At 32.2% G+C, this 21,574-nt stretch overlaps 3 protein-coding genes across 3 annotated transcripts; 2 read left to right on the top strand and 1 right to left on the bottom strand.

Moving 5' to 3' along the window:
* Positions 1–1,007: 1,007 nt before the first annotated feature.
* Positions 1,008–2,493, top strand: LOC100853859 (protein EXORDIUM-like 5). The gene has a single exon (XM_003631510.4). It carries the CDS (start codon positions 1,330–1,332, stop codon positions 2,362–2,364), a length of 1,035 nt encoding a protein of 344 aa, XP_003631558.1. The 5' UTR covers positions 1,008–1,329; the 3' UTR covers positions 2,365–2,493.
* Positions 2,494–9,658: 7,165 nt separating this feature from the next.
* Positions 9,659–10,358, top strand: LOC100853931 (uncharacterized). The gene is made up of 2 exons (XM_003631512.4): positions 9,659–9,895; positions 9,989–10,358. Exons 1-2 carry the CDS (start codon positions 9,674–9,676, stop codon positions 10,193–10,195), a joined length of 429 nt encoding a protein of 142 aa, XP_003631560.2. The 5' UTR covers positions 9,659–9,673; the 3' UTR covers positions 10,196–10,358.
* On the bottom strand, positions 10,196–13,034 carry LOC100853903 (uncharacterized). The gene is made up of 5 exons (XM_003631511.4): positions 12,814–13,034; positions 12,417–12,600; positions 11,770–11,976; positions 10,583–10,774; positions 10,196–10,499 (listed from the first exon to the last, which is right to left on the bottom strand). Exons 1-5 carry the CDS (start codon positions 12,894–12,896, stop codon positions 10,347–10,349), a joined length of 819 nt encoding a protein of 272 aa, XP_003631559.1. The 5' UTR covers positions 12,897–13,034; the 3' UTR covers positions 10,196–10,346.
* Positions 13,035–21,574: the final 8,540 nt, after the last annotated feature.

The following is a 21,574-nucleotide window of genomic DNA, read 5'->3' as shown; positions in this document are numbered from 1 at the left end:
TAATATTTAGAGTAAGAATTAAATAATAAGTTTTAAATCAACGACTTTAATATAATTTAATTTAAAATCAATTTAAGTTATTGATTAATAAATATTAAGTTTTATTAAATACCCTTACAAATATAATAATAGATGAAAAGAGTGACGGGAAGGAAAGGCAAAATTCTATCAAATAAAATAAGTGGGGTTATCTGAGAGGATGATTAAGATGTTTTGAAATTTAATTAATTGGTTTTCTTAGGATGATTGCCTGATGACTTCGCAAGAATATTGTCATAATAATCATGCAAAAGCGAGACGCGTTTTGAATGTGCTTTTTTTTTTTTCAATTTAGCCGCTTTATGCTCAAAGGATTCTTGCCAATACGTGTTTTATTCACTTTCTTTAAAACTTGTTGCGTATATTTGGAGCATGAAAATAAATGGGGTAGAAGTAATTCATTTTTCGTATAATAATTATTCTACTTTTCATATAAAAATTATGCTTTTGATATTTTTACGCATTTTTACTAAATAAAAATATGTTCGACTCATTTATCTCAGGGTTTAACCCAATACTCTCAATCATGAATCCTATTATAATGACTCGTTTATAACCATATAGATATTATTAGTTTTAAGTCTAAAAAGCTCTCATGACTTTAAAACGCGTCTATAAGGTTAAAAAAAACTTACACGTATACAATATACGTATTATTATTTTTACTAAATAAAAATATATATAAAAATATGTTCGACTCATTTATCTCAGGGTTTAATTTAACACTCTCAATTATAAATCCTATTGTAATGATTCGCTTCTAACCATGTAGATATTATCCATTTTAGGTTTAAAAAGTCTTCACGGTTTTAAAACGCGTCTATAAGATTAAAAAAATACATATAATATATATATCATTATTTATACCCGGGTCTCATTCATTGTATCTTAATTATATCAATTTATATTTTCAATTGAAGATTGGGAATTGGGGGGTGAGCATAGGCACCTTAGATTTTCCTAATCCCAAATTAATAAGTTGATTATTAATGAATGAGAATTTAGAATAGTAAAAGCTGAGTGTGAACCAACAGTTCAGAAAAAAAGAGGAGGTAGCAACCAGGGAAAGCAAAAAAAAGGGTAAGGGCTATTCCAGTAAATTAAACAGTTTCACTAAAGTGGATTCCCCCAGTTATCAGAGTGGGGGGAAAGGAAAAAAATGAGTGCCCACTCTCTGGCAGCTGTCTCCAGCCCATTTCCCTCCCACACTCCTCTCTGCCTTTGCCTTTATATAACCAACTTCATTTCCCTTCTCCACCACATCACTCCTTAGTCCTTGCAGTTGCAGCAATGGCATTGTTCATTTTCATATGTTTCTTTCTAGTAAGTGCAAGCCTTCCTCTTCCTTACTCCGGTGCTGCCGTGGAAACTAATGATTTCCAGCCGGAGGTGTATAACCCAAAGCTTCCGCCGAGGGCTCTCACTTCTTCCAAGAAGTTTGAGGGTTCGTCGGACTTGGTGCGTCTCCGGTATCATATGGGTCCGGTGCTGTCATCTCCGATCAATATATATATAATCTGGTACGGCAAGTGGGCGCAGCCGCAGAAGCTTTTGATTAAAGATTTTCTCTTGTCGATCTCTGCGTCGCACCGAGCTGCCGCCTCCCCCTCCGTCGCGGAGTGGTGGCGCACGGTGTCTCTGTACACTGACCAGACCGGCGCCAACGTGTCGAGATCGGTGCTGATCGCCGGCGAGTACGCGGATCAGAGGTACTCACACGGCGCGCAGCTCACGCGCCTCTCGATCCAGCAGGTGATTGCTAGCGCGGTCCGCGCCGCGCCGTTCCCGGTGGACCACAAGAACGGAATCTACCTGATTCTGACCTCCGAGGACGTCGCCGTGCAGGATTTCTGCCGCGCCGTCTGCGGCTTCCACTACTTCACCTTCCCGTCGATGGTCGGCTACACGCTCCCGTACGCCTGGGTGGGGAACTCCGGGAAGCAGTGCCCCGATGTTTGCGCGTACCCCTTCGCCGTGCCGGCGTACATGACAGGAGGCGGCCCGTCCGCCCTGTCCCCGCCGAACAGGGACGTTGGCGTCGACGGCATGATCAGCGTGATCGGACACGAGCTGGCGGAGCTGTCATCGAACCCGCTGGTGAACGCGTGGTACGCCGGAGAAGACCCCACGGCCCCGACGGAGATCGGCGATCTGTGTGAGGGGCTGTACGGAACAGGTGGTGGAGGAGGGTATATCGGTCAAGTGATGAGGGACAGAGAGGGAAGAACATTTAATTTGAATGGAAGGAGAAAGAGAAAGTTCTTGGTACAGTGGATATGGAGTCCCGCCCTCAAAGCCTGTGCTGGTCCAAATGCCTTGGACTAATCAATTTTTGTTTTTATTATTGTTTTTGTTTTTTTCGAGTAATATTTTTATTAGCTTTAGTCTCATAGATGTATAAAATGTGGGTAATATTATATATATTTTTTTATGAAATTTTAATTTCTTGAATCACCACTTGATCTCCTCTTGTTTTCACTTTGTATGGATTGCAAAATGGAATGATTGAAATTTATTTTGTGATATCCTTTAGGGGACAAAGTTTTAGGTAAAGTATTCAAAGACCCTTTTTATTAAGTAGATGTGTTTTAAAATCATTATGGCATTTTATATCCAAAACAGACAATATGTATAATTGGATGCGGGTTATTATAAATGATATTAGAACTGATCTCTGAATCCGATGAGAGTTATTATAAATGATATCAGAACTGATCTTAGAATTCGATGAGGGGTTTATTTGATACCCTCATCGAATAGAGAGAAAGTTAGACAATATATACAGTTGGGAAAAAATCATGAGGACCTTTTAGGTTCAAAACGAGCTGATATTTTAGAGATATTTTCATATCTTAATTTATAAATTACATTTTATTTTCTAAAATAATTAATAAATGCTTTTTTAATAATTTATTAGAACCCTTTAAAAAAAATGCCAAACATATCCTTAAAAAATTCTTGATCAATAATTAATATTTGAATTTTCAAGTACAAGACAAAGACTAGACAACTGACAAGACTAAAATCCAAAGCTCACAAATAAACAAATAACATATCACTATACGTGACTCCAAAAAAGTGAAGCATAACCCATTTTCTTATCATTAATTCTAGATACTATAATTAATTAAAACCTAATCTTGGTATTATTCAATCGAACTTGACACAAAAGATTGCTCAAAATAGAAACCCCACTGATTAATTTCTTGAAAATTAAATATGAATATCATTATTAATTTAAAATTTAAAATTGAAAAAAAATTAAATTAATAATAATTAAATATATTTAGCTTAAAATGATGAATTAACCCAAAAGTTGAAGATAGAAATTCTTTGACCTTTTGGTTGGTGGGTGGTGGTGGTGTAGAGCAGAGGACTTGAGCGGGCACCCTACTTTAATGGGACATTTGTGACACACAGCTAAGGGCAGGACCCCACAAAAGTACACACACATGATTAATTATGAGCCTCCCACATCTTTAGGCGGTGGCCCATGGCCACACTCAAATGAGAGAAATGGGCAGTTGGGACTTTGGGAAAAAATCTTATAATTTTGCTTGGTTGGAGTCTTGCTGGTTGAAAATGAACATGGGGGCGCATACCAAAACCCTATGATGCAGGAGCCATGAATCAGAGCGCCTCTCTCTCTCTCTCTCTCTCTCTGTTTGAAAAATGCACAACAGTTGTCCAAGTTGCAGGTTGGCTTCTAGAAAATATCTTTTGATGTGGGAAAATGGTACGTTGTATGAGCCGAATTTTGGTATAGGGGTATAGTCGAATACAATTATAATATAAATATTTTTATAAGAATCTATTTTTAATTGTGCGTTTTGAATTCAAAAAGGTCTTTATGGTTTTAAAACGCATTTATAAAATTATAAGGAGTACATACTTATATAGCATCAAAATTTTTCCCTTTATTTGATATGAACTGTCATAATTTATATAATTATTTTTAAAAAAATATAATATTAAAGTGCTAATATGACCCTAAAATTTACTTTGTCGGCACTTAGAATGTATGCATCATATGTGGGGATGAAGGGGAAAAAATCCATGGGCAGGACAGGACTCCTCCATACCAAGAGAAGTGTCACAATCTTAAGAGTTGAGAGCCACATGCAATCTATGAGGTGATGCCACCATGCATCTTTTGCAAAGAAAATGACATCTCCCCCCATCATTTTCCTTCTCCCCTTCACTTCTACATGGTTTTTGATTAATTGGTATCGGTTTTTTTTAACATCTTAATCTCGTTTAATTCGAATTTGATTATTAGGGTTCGATCCGATTCCTATTTGATCGCTTAATTGGTTAATCTTTCAACAAATTTGGAACATTTTTATCCAAAAATTGACAAAGTACACACAACAAAACCAGTGGTTGAATACTTGCTTATTTGATAGCCACTTTGAATACAAAGAAGGAAAGGTTTTCTTGTTCACGACTTTATTTCTCACCAAACAAACAGAGCAGACATCAAAATTTGAGGCTCAATTCCCCTCCCCACCCACTGGGGGCAACATAATGATAAGGCCTTGTCACGGAAGGACCCCCATACCCTGGGACAGCTACATTGAGATATTTCTTCTTGTCTTTTAGTGCCCCCTGTACATCATTTTTCATGCCTAATTTTGATTTCATTTCCAATGTAATGACTAATGAGAGGTCATGACATGAAATGAACCACCAAGTTATGAAATTCATATGGGGTACGTAAAGGGTGCAGAAAGTTATTGGGGAGAGTAAAGTTGGATGAAGGTACCCATATTAAAACTTACCGGTGGAAAAGTTATTAGAAATTGAATACTTCTTGAATTTCACACCCAAAAAGAAGCCATTTATGCCCGATTTGAATTTAATTTCCCATACAAAAGTCATGATTCTCGATATTAAATCATCTATCCATCACGATATGTGGTGTATATTTCATTAGTTTATATCTTAGTCTTACCTTTTTATACTTCGATCTTATTTTTCATTATTGATATTTTTATCGGTCGACGTCTACTAAAAAAACAAGACCATTCAAATATATCATATACACAATCAAGTTCCATTGTTTCATATTTTTATCTCATTGTTTATAACTTCATCTATTAACCTAATTTTTACCATATTTTATTTTTATTTTTTATGGTGAACATGATAAACTTCCTAAAAAAAAAAAAGAGATACCTTCAAATATAATTATAAAGAATAAATTAAGTATTTTTATATTAAATTTAAATTTTTATATTTAAGTAGAAAACTATTTCTTATATTTAAATTTTTGTATAAACTATTTTTCTTAAAAATAAGTGATAGTTATTTTTAGGAGTGTTTTAAAAAATTAAGATTATATTTGATAATTGTTTTCAAAAATAATTTTTAAATAATATGATGTCTTCGAATAAAATGATTTTTTAGTTATTTTTAGTTATGTTTTAAATATTATTTTAAAATATAATTTCACAAATATGAAAAATAGTTAAAAATAAATAATATGTTATATATAAACATTATTTTATATTTAAAAATATAAAATATATATTAGTCTAAAAACATTAATTTTCAAAAACTATTTTGTTGCGTATAAATTTTTTATAATTGTTTTTTAATAGTGCAAACATTGTGATAACCCCACAGTAAAATCTAAGTATATATTGATTCGAAATTTACATTTTATATTTGAATGAATAGGTTAAAAAAGTTGAAATAACCTCTCATATTTATGAATTTAACATTTTTCATATTTTTATTTAAAAAATAACTTAATTTTCACATAAATATCCTTAACTATTTTAAATATTTATTTAAAAAAACATTATTTTTACGGAAAAAAAAAAGGGAGAATTACCCAAAAGGGTAGGCTAGGTAAAACAATTATTAGAAAGGGTGATATCTTTTAATAATTATTGGGGAGGGCTTTAGTAAGCTTAATATATCAAAACTGTCCTTTAACTAAAACTTTTAAAATTCAAAGCATTTAAAACATTTCACTTGATTTGTCAATACATTTATGGTATATGGGTCCCACATTTATTGTAATTATTGATATTTAAATTTTAATTTCTTGAATTACCACTTGATCTCCTCTTGTTTTCACTTTGTATGGATTGCAAAATGGAATGATTGAAATTTATTTTGTGATATCCCTTAGGGGACAAAGTTTTAGGTAAAGTATTCAAGACCCTTTTTACTAAGTAGATGTGTTTTAAAATCATTATGGTATTTTAGATCCAAAATAGACAATATATATAATTAGATGCGGGTTATTATAAATGATATTAGAACTGATCTTTGAATCCGATGAGAGTTATTGTAAATGATATCAAAACTGATCTTAGAATTCGATGAGGATTTATTTGATACCCTCATCGAATGGAGAGAAAGTTAAACAATATATACAGTTGGGAAAAAATCATGAGGACCTTTTGGGTTCAAAACGAGCTGATATTTTAGAGATATTTTCATATCTTAATTTATAAATTACATTTTATTTTTTAAAATAATTAATAAATGCTTTTTTAATAATTTATTAGAACACTTTAAAAAAAATGCCAAACATATCCTTAAAAAAATTCTTGATCTATCATTAATATTTGAATTTTCAAGTACAAGACAAAGACTAGACAACTGACAAGACTAAAATCCAAAGCTCACAAATAAACAAATAACATATCAGTGACTCCAAAAAAGTGAAGCATAACCCATTTTCTTATCATTAATTCTAGATACTATAATTAATTAAAACCTAATCTTGGTATTATTCAATCGAACTTGACACAAAAGATTGCTCAAAATAGAAACCCCACTGATTAATTTCTTGAAAATTAAATATGAATATCATTATTAATTTAAAATTTAAAATTGAAAAAAAATTAAATTAATAATAATTAAATATATTTAGCTTAAAATGATGAATTAACCCAAAAGTTGAAGATAGAAATTCTTTGACCTTTTGGTTGGTGGGTGGTGGTGGTGTAGAGCAGAGGACTTGAGGGGGCACCCTACTTTAATGGGACATTTGTGACACACAGCTAAGGGCAGGACCCCACAAAAGTACACACACATGATTAATTATGAGCCTCCCACATCTTTAGGTGGTGGCCAATGGCCATACTCAAATGAGAGAAATGGGCAGTTGGGACTTTGGGAAAAAATCTTATAATTTTGCTTGGTTGGAGTCTTGCTGGTTGAAAATGAACATGGGGGCGCATACAAAACCCTATGATGTAGGAGCCATGAATCAGAGCGCCTCTCTCTCTCTCTGTTTGAAAAATGCACAACTGTTGTCCAAGTTGCAGGTTGGCTTCTAGAAAATATCTTTTGATGTGGGAAAATGGTATGTTGTATGAGCCGAAATTTGGTATAGGGGTATAGTCGAATACGATTATAATATAAATAATTTATAAGAATCCATTTTCAATTGTGTGAATATTATTCGTTTTGAATTCAAAAGGATCTTTACGGTTTTAAAACGCATTTATAAAATTATAAGGAGTATGTACTTATATAGCATCAAAAATTTTCCCTTTATTTGATATGAACTGTCATAATTTATATAATTATTTTAAAAAAAAATATAATATTAAAGTGCTAATATGACCCTAAAATTTACTTTGTCGGCGCTTAGAATGTATGCATCATATGTGGGGATGAAGGGGAAAAAATCCATGGGCAGGACAGGACTCCTCCATACCAAGAGAAATGTCACAATCTTAAGAGTTGAGAGCCACATGCAATCTATGAGGTGATGCCACCATGCATCTTTTGCAAAGAAAATGACCTCTCCCCCCATCATTTTCCTTCTCCCCTTCACTTCTACATGATTTTTGATTAATTGGTATCGGTTTTTTTTAACATCTTAATCTCGTTTAATTCGAATTTGATTATTAGGGTTCGGTCTGACTCCTATTTGATCGCTTAATTGGTTAATCTTTTAACAAATTTGGAACATTTTTATCCAAAAATGGACAAAGTACACACAACAAAACCAGTGGTTGAATGCTTGCTTATTTGATAGCCACTTTGAATACAAAGAAGGAAAGGTTTTCTAGTTCACGACTTTATTTCTCACCAAACAAACAGAGCAGACATCAAAATTTGAGGCTCAATCCCCCTCCCCACCCACTGGGGGCAACATAATGATAAGGCCTTGTCACGGAAGGACCCCCATACCCTGGGACAGCTACATTGAGATATTTCTTCTTGTCTTTTAGTGCCCCCTGTACATCATTTTTCATTCCTAATTTTGATTTCATTTCCAATGTAATGACTAATGAGAGGTCATGACATGAAATGAACCAAGAAGTTATGAAATTCATATGGGGTACGTAATGGGTGCAGAAAGTTATTGGGGAGAGTAAAGTTGGATGAAGGTACCCATATTTAAACTTACCGGTGGAAAAGTTATTAGAAATTGAATACTTCTTGAATTTCACACCCAAAAAGAAGCCATTTATATATCCAATTTAAATTTAATTTCCCATACAAAAGTCATGATCATCTATCCATCACGATATGTGACTTATACAATTTGGTGTTTATTTCATTATTTTATATCTTCGTCTTACTTTTTTATACTACGATCTTGTTTTTCATTATTGATATTTTTATCAGTTGACATCTATTGAAAAATAAGACCATTCAAATATATCATATACACAATCGAGTTCCATTGTTTCATATTTTTGTCTCATTGTTTATAGCTTCATCTATTAGCCTAAATTTTACCAAATATATTTTTTTTATGGTGAACATGATAAACTTGCCCTAGAAAAAAAAAAAAAAAGAGAATTTTTTTTAAAATGAATTTGAGATACCTTCAAATATAATTATAAAGAATAAATTAAGTATTTTTACATTAAATTTAAATTTTTATATTTAAGTAGAAAACTATTTCTTATATTTAAATTTTTGTATAAACTATTTTTGTTAAAAATAAGTGATATTTATTTTTTAGAAGTGTTTTAAAAAATTAAGATTATATTTGATAATTGTTTTTAAAAATAATTTTTAAATAATATAATGTCTTCGAATAAAATGATTTTTTAGTTATTTTTAATTATTTTTAGTTATGTTTTAAATATTATTTTAAAATATAATTTTACGAATATGAAAAATAGTTAAAAATAAATAAGACGTTATATATAAACATTATTTTATATTTAAAAATATAAAATATATATTTGTCTAAAAACATTAATTTTCAAAAACTATTTTTGTTGGGTATAAATTTTTTATAATTGTTTTTTAATAATGCAAACAACCATGATAACTGCACAATAAAATCTAAATATATATTTATTAGAAATTTACATTTTATATTTGAATTAATAGGTTAAAAAGTTGAAATAACCTCTCATATTTATGAATTTAATATTTTTCATATTTTTATTTAAAAAATAACTTAATTTTCACATAAACATCCTTAACCATTTCAAGTATTTATTTTAAAAAAAATAACAAGAATATTTTGGTCAATGAAAGTGTTAGATTTCCGGTTTTTAATCACCCTTTTAATCAAATAACCCTTTATATTTTTTTCCTTGCATTAAATACTTTTGTGGACTTCCTGTAAAGAACATGCCACGTAACAGCTGACTGAATTGGGAGTGAAAGCGGTGGCAAACAGCTGCATGAAAACACGATGCCACGTAACACTTTGGTTGCCACGAAGCGCCACGCGTTAACCCCCGGTGATTCATCTGGAATCCCAGAGACCCATAAGGGAGGCATCAAATCCAAGCTGAAAGGCCCACGACCTGAAGCAGCGATCGAATCAAAGAAAGCTGAAAATGGCGGATGTAAGAGGAGGGTGCGACGCCGGATGCGGCTGCCCGGTGCCATGCCCAGGCGGGGTGGATTGCAAGTCAGTAGACTCAGTACCTCAGTTCTCGTCTTCTTGAATTTCTGAATCAAATTTACTTACCAGCTCTCGTTTGTCCATGGAAAATCTCAACAGGTGCTCGACGACTGGGGCGTCTGCGGCAGACCACAGCACCTGCCCCTGCGGGGAGCACTGCGGCTGCAACCCCTGCACCTGCCCCAGGGGGGAAGTCACCGGCACCGGCAAGCTTTATTGCAAGTGCGCGGACGGCTGCACCTGTGTCAAGTGTACTGCCTGAGCCCTGAGGGGTGGTCTGAAGATTTTGATGTCTGGGTCGTGTAGTTCTAGAAAAACCTTGAGCCCCATCATTTTCTTTGATGATGGGGGTGGGGAAGCTTTAGGTTTCTTGTCTTATAAATAAAAGTTGGTCAAGTTTGGAGCAGAATCTGAGTGTTCAAGTATGAAAATAAAAAATAAAAAAATTCTATATGCTTCATGATTCCAAGGCTATCTGCTTCATCCTCTCTATCTGGTAAGTTACAGTGTTCTCTCTCCATGTTTCATTTTCAAGGTGCTTCTCATAGAAGTTGACCTCCCCACTTGCTCTCACACATACGGAAGAAGTGCTTCTAGTGCCATAACGTCCCTATAAAATATGTAAGATTTATCAGATTCATCACTGAAAAGGTATGTCAGAGGAGAGATGAAGCAACTGGGGTTTATCTTTACCAGTGGGGTGTCTGTGTCAACAAATATGGAGCTTAACTGGTGTTCCCTCTCTGGAGGATAGATGCGAGGCAGCACGATTTCATCGTCTTTGATTGTGTTCTTCATTAATTTCTCAACCATCTCCTCTGTGGGGATCTCACCTTCACCATATTTATCCAAGAGCTCTTTGAAATTATGACCTAGTCTTCGTGCCTGCCAATGAATAAATGGAAGTTGAGTAATAGGGACTCTGAAAATGGACCCAGAGAACAGGGGCATTCAAATTATGAACTTAGCATCCATGTATGATTGGTACAAGGGAGATGGGTGTGGGTCACACCATCCAAGCATTTTTTGGGGAAACAAAAGGCTGGATCCTACAGCTCTCCACAGGTTTTCAGCAAAATCTGTTTGATATTTTCTTTAAAGCAGTAGGAAAAGCAGTCTGAGGAAATATCCCGAAGTTAGGATTGAGTTATGGTTGACAGTCCATTCGACTTGTGAGCATGAGGGAAGAAGTTTGAAGTACCCTTTATAAGATGAACGATCCCGCATCCCAACTCTTTAAAAAAGGGTCATAAGGAAAATGGAAGGAAAGGCAGAAAGAAGATAGAATATAGGCTTAAGCAAAAGAAGCTACTTTTGTCTAAATTTATTAATCTCCATTTCTCTTTGGAAAATTAAAAAAGTACATGGAACTTCTAAAGATTTTTCATCATGTTTGATATTCTTCCTCCTTTTTCCTTCCCTGTCCCTGTAATTTCCCATATCCAAACAGAGGCAACTACAAATTCCTATCCCACCTGCTTAAATGAAGGGTGAGCAACATAACTGGTTTAAAATATGGAACCTTGTTACAACCCTAATTATCCATCTTTTTCAACATTAATTCCCCATCTCAATCAAGATTCCCACCCTTGAAGACCAAGGATGTTCCATGACCAACAAGAACCAGAGGAAAAACCCTTTAGACTCCTAGGGTTGAGATTACAAGATACAAATCAAGTTCCACACTAGAGAAAAGGCAATGTGAATGGAGCTATATGTAGTTTCTAGCACCATCTATGTATCCTTGGGAGAAGGACCTCACCCATAAGGCTATTGAAAAAAACATTTTTCCTTATAACCAAACATAACCCAAAGAAACAGCTCTTTCTTTATGCATTATATCACAATCATATAAATAAGAAGTCAACAGGCCTTCTTACCTTAGGCCAAGGTGAGTCCAAACTTGCATTTGACAGCACATGAATACCAGGTGAAACCTCTACAACAGAAACATTAGCTTCTCTTGGTCTGTTGGTTATATAGATCATAGTTTTGGAACAAAGATCAGCTATTATCAAGTTAAACCCATTATACTTATCTGCCTCCTTCATAACTTCCTCTGCAAATTCCATGGGATTCTTCTTGCTCTGCAGCCATGGAAACTTATAGGTTCTAACAATCATCCAAGGCCTTCCAGAATAAATCAATTACAACAAAGGAAATATAGGGCACGACAAAACCAGCTAAAACATCAAAAGCAAAATAGAAAACAAGATTGAGCCCTACTTCATGATCTTATTTGAATGATTCATTTCAAATCAATAGTTTTCCCTCAAACCCCAAATTTTCCCTTTCAACTTACCATAATCTCAGCCCTACCTGCTTGCTCAACAAATCACAACAGCATTAAAATTGCTTGATATTACTAAAAAAAAAGCACATAATCCCAAGTCAAAGAAGTTGTCAAAGCCATCATGATTGTAAATTTTCCATTGTTATAAAGTAATTTTCAGAGATATAAGGATGATCAACAGAGAAAAGAAAGGAAACAAGTGAGCTTGGTTTGATTTTATTGGATCAAAACTACCTCCAAGAACCGAACAATTAGGTCTCCTCTGCTCTTGGCTTCGGGGATTGGGTGAACTTCTCGCACATTTGTAAGAAAAGCCAACCTCCCATCTCTGCTACAAGCCAACCATGTCCCACCGGCGAGCCCATCTCGCCCGCCCAGTATCTCCCCACCTTGCCACCATGCCAGAGCCTCAGTAGGCCTTCAGAAAAAACAAACAGCCCCACAGATTCAAAACATATATTCTTCTAATGCCCAGTTTGGTTTATGACAACAATTCTGAGCCCAGCATTCTAGAATTTTATTTCAGTTTGTTTTTTTGATGGGTTGTGTTGTCTTGATCACAATTCTCGGGAACCAAGCGGGAATCAGAAAAGGAAAAAGAAGAAGAAAAATCCAGGAAAATTATACTTGCCGATTATGATATTCGTCTCTGTTGAGCAACAGAAGGAAAGGATAAATCGGGTGAGCTTGCCATAAGAATACTGCTATACACATGCTTCCGTACTTTCCCGCCTCAGAAACTGAAATCTCTTACTTTCTCGGCCTCCAAACGCCGTCACAGCTCCTCTCCGTTGAATATATACAGTGCGACGCGGGGAGACAAGAATCTCGCAAATGAACGCTAAACGTCAAAACCCAGCGTTTTGAGGAGCGAAGTGTGCCTGAAAACGGCGTCGTTAAAGTCCACCAAATCAAGCCCAATCCAGTACTTCTAGGCCCACATTGCTTTCCCATCCTTTCCACTCTGTCCCAACTTTTTCTGGCCCACCAACATGATGGATCTTGGGCCATGCTAAACCATGTCCCAAAGATGTGACATCTTCTAGGAGTGGGCTATTTTTTTTTTCCTTTTTTTTTCCCCTTTTTTGAGCAACAATAACTACATCCCAAACCAAAACAACCCACATAGGTTTGACTAGGATTTTTTACCTAGTCAACTTAATTGGTTTATTTTCTTTGTAAAAGTTTTTCTAATTGAATGGATATGATTCCCTAATAATATATTTTTGTATATTTTTCAATTGGGTTTTATACAAATTCCCTATTCTTATTAGTTGCCTTATTGACTAAAAAAAAAAAAAAACCATATGAACCCCATAAAAAAAGACTTGGGGTGAGATTTAAAAGTACGGAAGTGTCAACATTTAAAATGAAATTACAAAATACAATATTTGAATAATATGTCAAATTCTAATTTGAGTCAATTGAAAAGTCATTAATAATTTCCTAATAGGATAAGTTCTTGTGTAGATAGAATGAGGAGGCAAATTGAACCACCTCATATGTATGCTTATGCACTTAGTATGGAAGAAAACATTGAAAATGAGAAACCTTGTAACTATCATGAAGCCATCACTAGTAGAGAGTTTATATAGTGGATTGTTGCTATGAATGAGGAGAATGAATATTTTCAAAAGAATCATACTTGGCAACTAATTTAGAAACCTAAATATCAAAAGATTGTTGGTTGCAAATAGGTCTTCAAAAGAAATGGAAGAATTCCAAGAGTAAAGGATGCTAGGTTCAAAGCATGTTTTTAGAAAAGGTCCACACACAATAGGAGAGTGTGGACTTCAATGAAGTGTTTTCTCTAACTGTGAAAAATAGCTCAATCAAGTGTACTTACTATGATTGCTTTATTTGATTTAGAGTCAGAGCAACTTGATGTCAAGACTGTTTTTCTACATGATGAGTTGGAAGAATGAATTTATATGCATCAACTCGATAGATTCATTATTTCGGGAAATGAATACCATATTGGTTTGTTGAAGAAATTTCTTAATGATTTGGAGCAATCTCCTAAGCAGTGGTATAAAATGTTTGATACTTTTATGATTAGTAATGACTATTGTAGGAGTAAGTATGACAATTTTATTATCTGATGGTTCTTTTATTTATTTATTTATTTATTGTTATATGTTGATGACATGTTAATTGTCTACAAGAATATGTCTAAGATTAATACATTGAAAACTCAATTTTAGGGAGAGTTCGAAATGAAAAACCTTTGAACTGCAAAGAAATATAAGGTATGGAGATTCATAGAGACCGAACAACAGGGTTGTACTTATCATATAAAAATATATTGAAAAAGTTTTAGAACATTTTGGAATGCAAGGATGAAAATTGGTGAGTACTCCATTAGCAAGTCATTTCAAACTTTCAAGTACTTCATCATCACAACTTGAGGAAGAAGGGGAACACATGTTACATATTGCTTATGCTAGTGCAATTGGAAGCATTATGTATGTTATGGTTTGCACTTAGCCAGACATTTCAAATGGAGTTAGTGTAAGTAGATCTATTAGGAAATCCTGAATTGCCTTGTTCTTAAGCCTTGGATTGTTAGCGTGCATGAAAATTTATTCTAGACTATCTAAATCTATCATACAATGGAAACCTAACAATTACAATAAAAAATAATACTGTAAATTTAGAGATTAATGCATATTTGTGATTAAAATGTTCTCAAATCAATTCTTATCGGTGTAGAAAACTCCAAATTTGAAGAAGAACTCGTAAACCCATAGTCATTCACCGCGATAACTCTTCCTTAAGTCTAAGCATTGAGATGGTAGAGATCTTGAGACTAGAAGTTAGGGTTTTCTCTCAAGACTGTAGGAAGAGAATGACAAAACCTAAATCTCTAACTTCTAAGAAAGATATTTATAGGTTTCATATTGGATTTAAGTGACTTAAGTTTGCTATGGGCTTGAGTCACTTAATCCAACCCAAAAAGGCTTGCTAATTGATTAATTAACCCAACAAGACTCCAATTAATCAATTAGACCAGTCTAAAGATAATGTTTACTTACCTATGTGCAATCTTGCATAATTACCAAAACACCCTTATGCACATAATTGAAACTAAAAACTCATTTAACCCTCATAAATAGTGTCATAAAGGAATATGAACTTGAACGGGGACCACTAGGACCCATAGGACATTATTAGCTCCTTCATAATCCAATTTTAAAGTTGATTCAACATCTCACTATAAAAAAGTCAATTGCATCTTCAATACCATATGTATATTACAACAAGATACCAAGTATTTGAGTTTGTGTCCTACTATCCACTATATGTAGTCTCTTTATGAACTGATTGTTTATAGTATAATAAAATGAAAACTATCAACCTTTTAAGACTATCTCTATCATCCTTGAGTTATAGATCATTTTATTATGTGATCAAATGATATACTTTAGCTTACTAAGAACATATGATAAATTCTACTAAAAGAATTACTATAGGCCCACAAATTTCATGATTACACGTCCTTAGGATTACCTTAGGGGATACACTATCTTAAAGTCCATAAGATATTATAATGCTTCTATTGAGAATACATGTTGTTGCGGGCTTCCATCAATAGTGACCCAATCCATAAAGAATATATAATCAACTTACGATCTCACCCATAGATTAAAGTCATTACTAACTTTTGCACAAACTCAATATTCTCTCAAGTTTGAGAAACAACATGGTCTAATAGCTTGGTAAAGTCATGACTACTTGATAGCCTTATATTATGACTCACTGTAAGTCTTGTCTAATGTGTAACTATATAGACTAATGTACTCACCATAGAAACCCCATCTTGATGACCAAAGCTAGTTATTCTTCAAATTATAAGGTGGTACACTATAACCTCAAATAGATTATTTAAGTTCACAAACCGATTGCGAACAAATCATTTACTTGCAAGGAACCCATGACTTGGATTTTGTATACAACTCTTAATGCATCCAAGTCATGTACAATGTAAGAGATGTTAAGCCAGAATGCTTATAAAGTATAATGCATGAAATAAGGATAAATAAAATTGAACCTGAAATATCATTAAATGATTGCATCATGACATGCTTTTAAGAGTTTTATCTTAACAATATATGGATTGCCTTGGAAAGATCCATTGGCAAGAAGTAAAAAATGATACTTCGATATTTGAGAAAAACATCACATGTTTGCTTAGTATATGATAAAAGTAGGGACGTCTCTGAGATAATCGTTGGTTATGTTGATTTTGACTATGTTGAAGATTTGAATAGAAGGTCTCTAACAAGGTATGTATTCACTTTATGTGGTAGTGTTATTAATTGGATAACAACCTTGCAATTTATAATTATTTTGTCAACAACTGAAGCATAATATATGGTAGCCACAAAATTTGGGAAATGAGTTATTTGGCTTAAGGGTTTGCTTGACGAATTAAGCTTACAATAGTAATTGACTATTGTTATTTGTGATAGTCAAAGTGTTAGACATGTGACTAAAAATCAAATGTTCCATGAGATGACTAAACATATTGATGTTAGAATGTATTTTATTAGAGATGTGATTGCACATGGTGCTATTGTAGTGAAAAAAATATCTTCAATGGATAATCCAATAGATATGATGATTAAACCAATTCCTACAATTAAGTTCAGACATTACTTGGATTTAATTGGTGTTGGTAGTATGTGAAAGCCTCTTAGAAGTGTGAAAGTAAAGTAATATGGGGGACTTTCAAGCTTATTTGAATCTTATGAATTTGAGCCAAGGTGGAGATTATTGAAAAACATTTCATATTCTAATTCTGAGTCAATTGAAAAGTCATTGATACTTTCCCAATGAGATGTATTCTTATAAAGAAGTTTCCTATTATCATAAAGGAAATAGCCTATTGTGAGAATTTTTTTAGGAATTTGTATCTTTGATAATTATACAATCAGTTTTCTATGGGGAATCTTCATATGTAATTAGTAAAATATATAGAAAGATATTTTGACGAAAAAGTGAGAATCACTTTTTAGATGTAATTGAGACTTTTGGATTTGAGAATTTTAGGGTTGTAATCTCCTTCAATGATAATGGAAGTTTTTTTTGTCTTTCCTCGTGGATGTAGACTTTAGGTTAAATAATGTAAATCGTTGTGTTTTTTATTTTCATTCTATTATTATCTTCTTCCTATTATTATTATTATTATTATTATTTCCATAGTTTTTCACAACAATATATATACTAGGCTTTATACCCAGATTAATTAATCAACCCAAAACAACAGTCAAGTTGATTGGTTTGTTTTCTCTAACATCTTATTTTTCCAATCATTGAATGAAATATGATAAAATATTTTTCAATATGATTAGGTTATATAATTTGACCAAGTTACTTTTGGTAAGAATAAAATATTTGTTAGGAACCTTGAATTACTTTGTTTCCCGACCTTGGATCTCATAAAGTGCATGCTATCTATTCGTAGGACTCTAAATATAATGCAACGAAAAATAATAGTTTCAAAGCTAAAATAAATATTAAATTTAGAGATTAAAAAATCAAACCTACGATTCGGATGTTCTAAGATCAAATCCTATCTGATTAAGATACCAAAAACCGTTATAGTCAGTCATCATAGAGCTTGTCTACTCAAAAGTCTTCAACCTAATCTCTCTCTTTATGGTTTCCAACATAAAAGAAGGGTGAGTTTTTCTCTTTCTCTTGCATGTGAGGGTGGCTAAGGTTTCTTTTTAGAGTCTCTAGAAGATGACAGGTAAAAACATGAAACCCTAACCCTTAAGGGAGTATTTATAAGGCTCCCTATGAGGTTAAGTGACTTAAGCCTAAATTATGCTTAGGTCACCTAATCTAGTCCACTTGAGTCCTAATTAACTAATAGTTCAGTTTAGAAAGCCAATTCATAAGATCTAGTGTAACCTTGCATTTTTATCAAAACGCCCTTATGCATATTTATGAACCTAAAATCCAAATCCCTAAAAAAAAATGTGTTGCTATATACTAAGAGCTTGAACAAGGACCATTGACACTCATAGGAAAATATTGACTTTTTCATAATTCAATTTTGAAATTGATTTAACACTGTACTAAAGAAAGTCAACTGCGCTCCAGTGTCTTATGAATTTACAATGAGCTAAAGTTCAGGTCTATAACTTACTATTCATTGCATGAAAACTCTTCATGAATTGATGTCTATAATCTAAGTGGGTAGTGCTACTATTAACCAAGGATAAAATTTTTGGGAAATATGACCAATATTTCCCCGAAATGTTGAGGTTCGAAGGGCAATGATAGGATATTTGATCGAATATATCCTTCAACGAATATTTCCAAAATTTTTGCTAACATTTCAAGATTTTTCTCAATATTGTCAATAAATACCAATATTTTTTTATGGTCAAATGATTTTTTTCAATATTCAACCCTCAAATTTTGGCTCGAAATTTAAATTTTTTTTTTTCTGACATGTGGGACTCGAACATGTTCTATTGAATTAAAAAAAAAAAACCATATTACTAGTTGGACTAATGTATTTTATTGTTTCATAAATGTTAACATATTTATATATACTTTAACTTTCATATCTCATTTTAATAAAAAAAAAAAAGAGGAAATAAATATATTTTTAATATATTCTTATCAAACACAAAATATTAAAATAAAACTTTAACAAATAATTTAATTTTAATTATCTTATAACTGAATTCTATTTAATTGAGTATTAAAAATATAAAAACCATTATCATATATTTTTAATGAGTATTTGTTAATATAATTTTTATATGAATTAAATATAATAAAAATATAAATTTAAAAATAAAATTACAAACATTTTGGTCATCACACTTTACCCCCAACCTATAACGTGTTTTGCACGTTGCCCTTTTAAGTTTAAAATTGAGTAATGTACCCCTTATGATTTATAATTGCATGTAATGTGCATTTTTTTAGAGACAAAGTTGTTTTTTTGGACGGTATGACATGTGCTCTTTATGTGATCAAGGGCAAAAATGTTTTTTTTTTACTATTAGTGAAGGCAAAAAGATCATTGTTATTTTAAAATCCAAAATGCAGCTAATTATTCTTCATGCTTTTGTTTGGTGATTGAGAATTTTGATGGAAAAGGAAGGTAAATTGTATTATGGGAATCAATTATGGTTATTTGGTTTCAAATACTTGTGGAAGTTATATGATTTCGAGTTTATTAACTTTTCTCACCAACTAAACATGCATAAAACAAGGAACTTTTTGAGAATTCAAAACTTGGTAAACTCAAATCTATGAAATTGAACATTGTATTAAACAAAATAAAATATGTAAATATTCAAATAATCACAAAAGGTGAATTTCACTCAATCATTAGTTTATGATGATGAAGATGATGGTGACAATGATTTTGTGGGGTTTCTACAAAAGCAAAAGCTATTGGGTTTCATCAAGGAAGATGGTGTGGCCATTGCTATTCAGAGCTTTCCAGAACAGGGTCTCATGGGTTAGAGGAGAAACAGTCGACGCGGGAGAAGACAACAACAGTTTGGGTTTTAAAATAACAATGATCATTTTGCTCTCTCTAATAGCAAAAAAAAAAAAAAAAAAAAAACACTTTTGCCCTTGATCATGCAGAGCGCACATGTCATTTCATTAAAAAAAATAATGTTGTCTCTAATAAAATGCACATTGCAGGTAATTATAAATCATAGAGGGTACATTGCTCGATTTTGAATTTGAGAGAACAATGTGCAAAACATGTTATAGGTTAAGGAAGTAAAGTGTAATAAAACCTAAACATTTTAAAAATCATACATATATCATAATTTCTTTGTAAACTTTGAATATATCTAAACTAAATAAATTTATATAAAATATATTTTCAAATTCAATATACAAATATTACAAATTATATTATACATATATTATTAACTAAAAATAACAAGAATAAGTATATTATTTGTTATTTTATCATTTTTTTCCTTAAAATTTCTTTCATTGATATTATTTGTCAAATTTTGTTTTGATATTTCTCAATACATCCTAGTATATCAATAAAATCTATCTATCGATATATTTGTGAAGACCGGTATTTTCATCATTGCAATCAACCCATTAAGATTACCTTTCTAGTCATTGAGTTAGAAACCCTTCTATTTTGTGATCAACTGATATACTTTAACTTCAATAAACATGTGTCAAATACTCCTAAAGGAATTACTACGACCATAAATTTCATAATCACATGTCCTTGATTTCACTCGAAGAGACACACTATTTCAATCTTACAAGATATCATGGTATCTCTATTAATAATACTTGTTGCTACCAACCTCCATCAATAGTGACCAAATTCATAGAAACGTATGACTATATTAAAGTCTTACGTATTGGTTAAAGTCTCTTGCTAATTTCAACACAAACCCAATATCTTCTCAAGATTAAAAGTCCATGCAACATAATAGTGTAGTGAATCATGACAACTTGATAGTTTTATGTTATGATTCACTATAGCTTATGTCCAATGTTTAATTATACATATTAGTGCATTCACTATGTGAAATCCATTTTGATGACCAAAACAAGTCATCCTGCGAATAAGGAGGTAATGCATTATAGTCTCTATTAAATTGCTCAATATAAGTGTAAATGATGAATAGAAAAGTGGAAACTCATGTCTAACTTTGGTACAACATATCTCGCTTTTAAGGATTTTGTCCGAACAATACTTTATAATAAAACCTAAATTATGTAAATTTTGAAGACCTCGACTATATTATTTTAAATGTGATGGGGTACTTTACATTATTTTTTAATGAAAAATAACAATTTCTAACATTTCTCATTGTATTAATGTTGTGCTTGTGATCTCCAACCTTTTGTTTATTTAGACTGCTTTCTATTTTTATTTTTTTTTAAATGAAAATAGATTGAAAACATGTTTGTATAGTATTTTTTAAGTTTCATATTTTTATAAAATTTCTTTAAAATGGAAGAAAGCGAAATCAACAATGTGGTGTTTTCAAATTTTTTTTAAGAAAAATGAAAATTGTTTTCCAAAAGGTTAAAAATGGAAAATGGAACAAAATCACATAAAAGGTATTATGGGACCATAATATAAAAGGAATATAAATATTAAAAATAAAATAAATGTTAATATGAATAAAACATTATCTCATATATATTTGAAATCAAATATTATCTTATATGTATGATATAGGTATATTTTCATCCCATTTTTATTTTAATAATTTATTTGTAAAAACAATAGAGGAGAAAAGCATATATTGAGTTAATCAATAAATAGAATATATTTACAAAATAAGTAAAAAATCTAAAATGAAATTAATTTTTAAATGCAATTAATGTTGATTTAAATGATAAAACGTTAGAGAAAAAGACGA

This window comes from Vitis vinifera, chromosome 3, assembly GCF_030704535.1.
Source record: "Vitis vinifera cultivar Pinot Noir 40024 chromosome 3, ASM3070453v1".
Taxonomy (NCBI): Eukaryota; Viridiplantae; Streptophyta; class Magnoliopsida; order Vitales; family Vitaceae; genus Vitis; species Vitis vinifera.
Note: the sequence above shows the minus strand (reverse complement) of the source record. Positions and strands in the feature narration are given on the sequence as shown.

Coding starts and splice junctions, on each gene's coding strand:
- LOC100853931 (XM_003631512.4), top strand. CDS start 9,674: ATGCCACGTAACACTTTGGTTGCCACGAAGCGCCACGCGTTAACCCCC. Junction 9,896..9,988: donor CCAGGCGGGGTGGATTGCAA/GTCAGTAGACTC, acceptor AAATCTCAACAG/GTGCTCGACGACTGGGGCGT.
- LOC100853859 (XM_003631510.4), top strand. CDS start 1,330: ATGGCATTGTTCATTTTCATATGTTTCTTTCTAGTAAGTGCAAGCCTT.
- LOC100853903 (XM_003631511.4), bottom strand. CDS start 12,896: ATGTGTATAGCAGTATTCTTATGGCAAGCTCACCCGATTTATCCTTTC. Junction 12,601..12,813: donor AGAGACGAATATCATAATCG/GCAAGTATAATT, acceptor TTTTTTCTGAAG/GCCTACTGAGGCTCTGGCAT. Junction 11,977..12,416: donor TAATTGTTCGGTTCTTGGAG/GTAGTTTTGATC, acceptor CCATGGCTGCAG/AGCAAGAAGAATCCCATGGA.